Below are 5,858 nucleotides of genomic sequence, written 5' to 3'. Positions count from 1 at the left end.
ATAGTTAGACAAGCTAGCTACTCTTACATTGATTGATAGCCTGGAGATTGGGAACCTAGTTGGGATAGCTCAGTGGTGTAAAGTACTTAAGTAAAAGTACTTTAAAGTACTACTTAAGTCATTTTTTGGGGTATCTGTACTTTAGTATTTATATTTTTGACAAATATTACTTCTACTTCACTACATGCCTAAAGAAAATAATATATTTTCTACTCCATTCATTTTCCCTGACACCCAAAAGTACTTGTTACATTTTGAATGCTTAAAATTGTCCAATTCACACACCTGTCAAGAGAACATCCCTGGTCTTCTCTGCAGCCTATGATCTGCTTCATTTTGGAAATTATGTCTGAGTGTTGGAGTGTGCCCCTGGCTATGCATACATTTAAACAACAAGAAAATGGTGGCATCTGGTTTGCTTTATATAGGGAATTTCATATGATTTATACTTTTACTTTCAATACTTAAGTATATTTTAGCAATTACATTTACTTTGATACTTAATTATATTTAAAACCAAATACTTTTACTTTTACTCAAGTAGTATTTTACTGGATGACTTTCACTTGAGTCCTTTTATATTAAGGTATCTTTACTTTTACTCAAGTATGACAATTGGGTACTTTTCCACCACTGGGATAGCTAAAGCCAACTTAAAGAAATTTCTAAGTGGCTAGTAGTATTATAGAGCAGAGGGGGCACCACGGGTCCCGAAGTCACCAAAATTCTGTAGTCTGGGGTCTGTAGTTTTTCCTGATATGGTAACCAACCTAACCAGCAAAAATTATGGACCTTATTTTGTATGATGTGATTAATCTATTGTAAAAATGTTTAATATGGGCTATGACAGGACCAGAGTTTTCTAATCAGTTCACGTGTTTGTTGGCTTTTGTGTTTATTAATTCCAGTTCATTTTGGATTTTAAAGGTCTAGGTAGCCTAGTCAGCCCAATGTTGAATATAAACCAAATGTATTCCCATTCACATTTTCTCACCAACAAATGGGCTATAAATACACACCTTACCTGCTTACACACCAGAGAGACAGTGTCCATAGTGGGCTCGACTATGCGGCTGCTGTTGTTAGTAGCCTACAGTTGATCAGGCTGAAAATGGTCTCGTTTCCATGCAACACAGCATGTCAGATCGCTAAATTTTAGGTGTATAGGTTGCTACATTTATGTAAGAGAGAGTGACGCTTGCTATATAAATACTGGAGGAAAGTGGCGAGCATGCCTTGAGCGTTGTGCAAAAGCACGCAGCAATCTGATGTAAAGGACAGAGCAAATGTGCGCAAATCGGCCTTAAAACATACATTTCCCCCTCTTTCTGACGCTTTAGGTCAATATATTTGTATTAAATCAAAAGGGGTTGAAAAGGTGCTGTGGCAAATGCCGCCTCCCCACACGTTTTCGGCGGCTCTGTTACAGGACAAATCTGAGGCTGCTACCATACATGTTGTAGCTTGTTGCTATACAATGGCATAGTTTGCCATTTTCCATGTTTAGCCTAATAGAAACAAATAGGTGTATCCAAAAATGAAACTATTCATCACATGTAGGGCGACTGTCTCTTTAAGAAAGAGCCTGATTTCTTTCAGAAACCATTTCCTGTCGTATTTGGCTTTAGCTTGCTGTGACTCGCTCGTCTGTGATCTTTGGCAGCGAGCCAGAACGGGTCGTTTGTTTTTCCACGGATGGGCGAGGTACGTGACTAAAATCCACTTCCTGTTTGGAACGTCATCATATAGTAAGGCTACATGCTTGCAACAACAACAAAAAACTGCTTTGTATCCGCAGGTCTCCTCGGCGGTAATGCCTCTCACACAACAGCCAACTACGTTACAATGTTGTGGCTAACCCTAACAAAGCGAGAAAGTAAATGACGGAGAATTCCTCGGTCGGCAATGAGGACTTTTTGTTGTTGTCAAACCTTACAGTGAACTATATAGGCTACACACACAGTTCGTGCAATAACATATTTTTGTAGTAGGCCTGAGGCTATTTTGTAGACCTTCCTCACAGTCTAACAAGACCAGACCGGAGTGACATTCAGGCTATGCGAAATTATTATCAAAGTAAACGAACTATCCACACGAATAGCCCCCAGACTTATTAAGAATCGAGGGCGCAGTAATTGAAAAATGCAAACGTTGTCTCGGTTTGTGACTTTGATCTGGGGGTTTCCGTGTTCGCCAGTCAGACAGGCTGTGAGTTGTCGAGTTTACTGAATCACGAGGGGTTGATTGGTGTACGTTAGTCATGCTGAACTTTGTCCAATATTTAGACGTCGCTATCAAACGGTGGTTAGGGGCTATATTCTCATGTCGAATTGCAACAACGTTGCAGGCACGCGCCACAGTATGACTGCAACAATGTACCAACTACCTCATGTGATATTATTGCATAGAATAGGCGGCGCATGTAGCAAGCGATTGACAAAGTAGCCTAAACAGTTAATCGCGGCTATTTGTAAAATGATAAAACATTGACGTTAAATTAGAATAGTTGCATTATGAAAACAATTGTCTAAACAAGTCTCGAGTGTGCAAAGCTGAACTCGTAAACTATGAATTGGAAAGAGGCTATCCCGTTTTAAAAGGACGAAGGGAGGAGGGTAAAATCTGCCATGGTAACAGAGTCGAATTGAATGGTTGGGTGAAAGCTATCCGCCTCGTGACGTTGTGCTGGCAGTGTGACTGGAATGAGGATTTGCTAAATAGGGCTCTAGTGCCAGTCCGGGAGCGCATGCATAGCCTAGCTACCTAAAGGAGCAAGATAGGTAACGCCACTTGTTGAGTTGCACGCAAAGGCATTATACATTCGTGAGACAATTTAGGAGCCGCAATAATTGTAGATGTTGCTTCGAATTCTTTGGATGTCGATTCTCAGTAAGCAGAAGCCTATCATCAACAGTTTTGATACAATTAACCTTGACGTTAAATAAATTATTTTAGCAGCAGGGCTCAACTGCGTCCAACCAGTTTCTCTTCAGGGCTTGCAGGCAGTTTAACTAATTGCACAAGTGGTAGGGCCTACAGATAAAGAGAGAAAAAAGGTGAGCATGAGCTGGAGGGGCTGTCTAAGAATCAAGTAAATAGAATTGGAGCTGCTGGAAGCACTTGTGGTGTGTCGTCAGTGACGTCACCGCCCTACATTGAGTTCGAGCTGTGAGTTGTAGTGCGAGATAGATTGAGGCGCGCCGTAGTAAAGTACACAACTGCAATGAACTTCTCAATGTAACTTGGCTGTTTTAAGGCTGTTTGGCTAGAGGGAAAATACACAATTATTCGCGATTCCTTTTTTTTCTACAGAATCAAACGAATCCCAGGGAGATTTGGAGAATTTGGTATCCACTTTTCACGTAAACTATGTCGTCCGCGGCTGTAGCTGCTTCGAGGAGGCAGTCGTGTTATTTGTGTGATTTGCCCCGCATGCCATGGGCGATGATCTGGGATTTTACCGAACCTGTTTGCAGGGGATGTGTCAATTACGAGGGAGCCGACCGGATTGAGTTTGTAATTGAGACTGCCCGACAGCTGAAGAGGGCTCATGGCTTCCAGGACGGGAGATCTCCCGGGCCAGGCAAACCTCAGCACTCGGGGAAGGAAATTCAGTCCCACAACCATTCGGCTGGAGACCCCGGCTCGCGTCCGCCTCAGACTCTGGATCGCTATCCCCTCTCTGACCGACCGCCGAGGTTGGGACCGGAGTACCAACCGGGGAGGCAAGTTAACGGCATCCCTGTGCCAAATGGATTTCCAAAACCCGACGACCCGCCGGAGCTGAACCGCCAGAGCCCCAACCCTCGCAGGACTAGCACGGTTCCTCCCAATTTGGTGCCTTTAGTAAACGGAAACATGGGTCCAGTACACGCACTCAATGGTCGGCCCGCTCAAATGGGTATGCCGGGCTCATTGAATGTTCCTGGTCAAGGCGACCACGGCAAGCGCGGGGAGGATATGAAAGACAAGCATAGACCGGATAGCATGTCGGACATTTCGGAGAGCCACAAGCGGGCGGAGGAGTGGATGGGCAAAGGCAAAACAGTGAGGGATTTGATGGCTCTCCACACATTCGACAGCAGGTTCAAGAAAGACCATGCGGCGATGCAGCGCGTTATGGGATATGAGTCAAGTGCAACTTCTTCAAAACCAGGTAGGATTGTGGATTTTTTCACACATGAATGCATTAATTTAGAAGACTAAAACAAGGAACTGGCAGTGTTCTCTTAGTCAGCTACTTTGCCACTGTGTTGACGTGGGTTTTCAGCAGAATGTTTGTTTATGCATGTTTACATTTCCTCTAGTCTGATCCCCAACAACATACACCACTTGTTTTTCCTCTGCACGTTTTGGTTTACATATTAAACAACATAAATTCCTCAGTTTTATTTTCATTAATTTGCAGTGCATGCACATTTGCTGCTGCTGTGGTGGTTGGAGTGTTGGTTAACCCTTAACTCCTCTTTCCACCCCCCTTTTCCAACAGACCGAGGGAAGCACCCACGGAGCTTGAAGAGGAAAGCCTCCCCTGAGCCGGATGGCGAGGGCTCCGCCCCCAAGATGAACGGCGGCGAGGGCCAGCCGTGGTTGCCGTCTCCCTCAGAGGTCCTCAAGATGCCCCCGGCCTCCCTGCCAGGCTTCTCTGCCGCTCCACCCTCCACCATCTCCCCCCACAGTCGCACCACCCCACCGGAGGCGGCCACGGCACAGAACGGCCAGTCGCCCATGGCAGCACTCATCCTCGCCGCCGACAATGCCGGCAACACTGGCTCGCCCAAGGATGCCAACCAGGTGCACTCCACCACGGCAGCGGGTCGGCGCAACAGCGGGAGCCCACTGTCCCCGTCCTCTGCAGGCCAGCGGCGGCTGACCCAGAGGGAGGTGGTGGCCACGGCCCACTCGCAGGGCATGGACCCTCACGGGGCGCTGCCGCAGAGCATTCCAGACTCGTCGGTGCCGGGCAGCGTGCCACTGTGCTGCACACTGTGCCACGAGAGGCTGGAGGACACGCACTTTGTCCAGTGCCCATCGGTGCCCTCACACAAGTTCTGCTTCCCTTGCTCTCGGGAGAGTATCAAACAGCAGGGAGCCACGGGAGAGGTGTACTGCCCCAGCGGGGAGAAATGCCCACTGGTGGGCTCCAATGTACCATGGGCCTTCATGCAGGGTGAAATAGCCACCATCTTGGCAGGGGACGTGAAAGTAAAAAAGGAGAGAGACCCTTGATTTTTACCAGCTTTTTTTTTTTTTTTTTTTTTAAACTACCACAACAAACAACCAACATGTACACCATTACAAATGAATATAAATCCTCGTACCATGCATACCATCCAAGAGAAACTGATGGACATGTACATATTGGACACAAGGGAAGTTGTATACTTCGTAAACATGGCTGTATAATTTTTTTTTTGATTATTTTGTTTTTCAATACATTGTGTTTCTATATATTTTTTTGAAGATAAAGGGTATGTACTCATCATAACAGACTACTTTCCTCTTCCCTCTTTTTTTCGACGTCCTATCGATGTACTTTTTAGTTCTGGTGGCAGTCCCTGTTAAACATAGAATGTGACTAACTAATATGACTCTACGAGCACTTGGCAAACTGAATTGCTTCTAGCTGTACTTGTATGCACTTGTTTAAAAAAAACTTGCCAAATACAATTTCTGACCTTGTAATAATAACTAGTGTCCGGTTTGCTTATTTCCCTGCAATCAGTAATGAGTGAAGCTATAGGGAGAGAGAGTCATGTCCCAATTATGAATCACTCATGGGCAGTGATGCAATACCTTTGACAAGAACAAAATGGGACCCAGGGAGATGTGTGTGGGGGGGGGGGGGAAAGAAGTGA

The 5,858-nt window shown here is 45.4% G+C and overlaps 1 protein-coding gene across 1 annotated transcript; it reads left to right on the top strand.

The window, feature by feature from the left end:
* Positions 1 to 2,719: 2,719 nt before the first annotated feature.
* LOC139424718 (interferon regulatory factor 2-binding protein 2-B-like) lies at positions 2,720 to 5,260 on the top strand. Its single transcript, XM_071176804.1, has 2 exons — positions 2,720 to 4,156; positions 4,490 to 5,260. Exons 1-2 carry the CDS (start codon positions 3,370 to 3,372, stop codon positions 5,227 to 5,229), a joined length of 1,527 nt encoding a protein of 508 aa, XP_071032905.1. The 5' UTR covers positions 2,720 to 3,369; the 3' UTR covers positions 5,230 to 5,260.
* The last annotated feature ends 598 nt before the right edge of the window (positions 5,261 to 5,858 follow it).

Source organism: Oncorhynchus clarkii, chromosome 13, assembly GCF_045791955.1.
Source record: "Oncorhynchus clarkii lewisi isolate Uvic-CL-2024 chromosome 13, UVic_Ocla_1.0, whole genome shotgun sequence".
NCBI lineage: Eukaryota > Metazoa > Chordata > Actinopteri > Salmoniformes > Salmonidae > Oncorhynchus > Oncorhynchus clarkii.
This window is presented reverse-complemented; position numbering and strand designations above follow the sequence as displayed.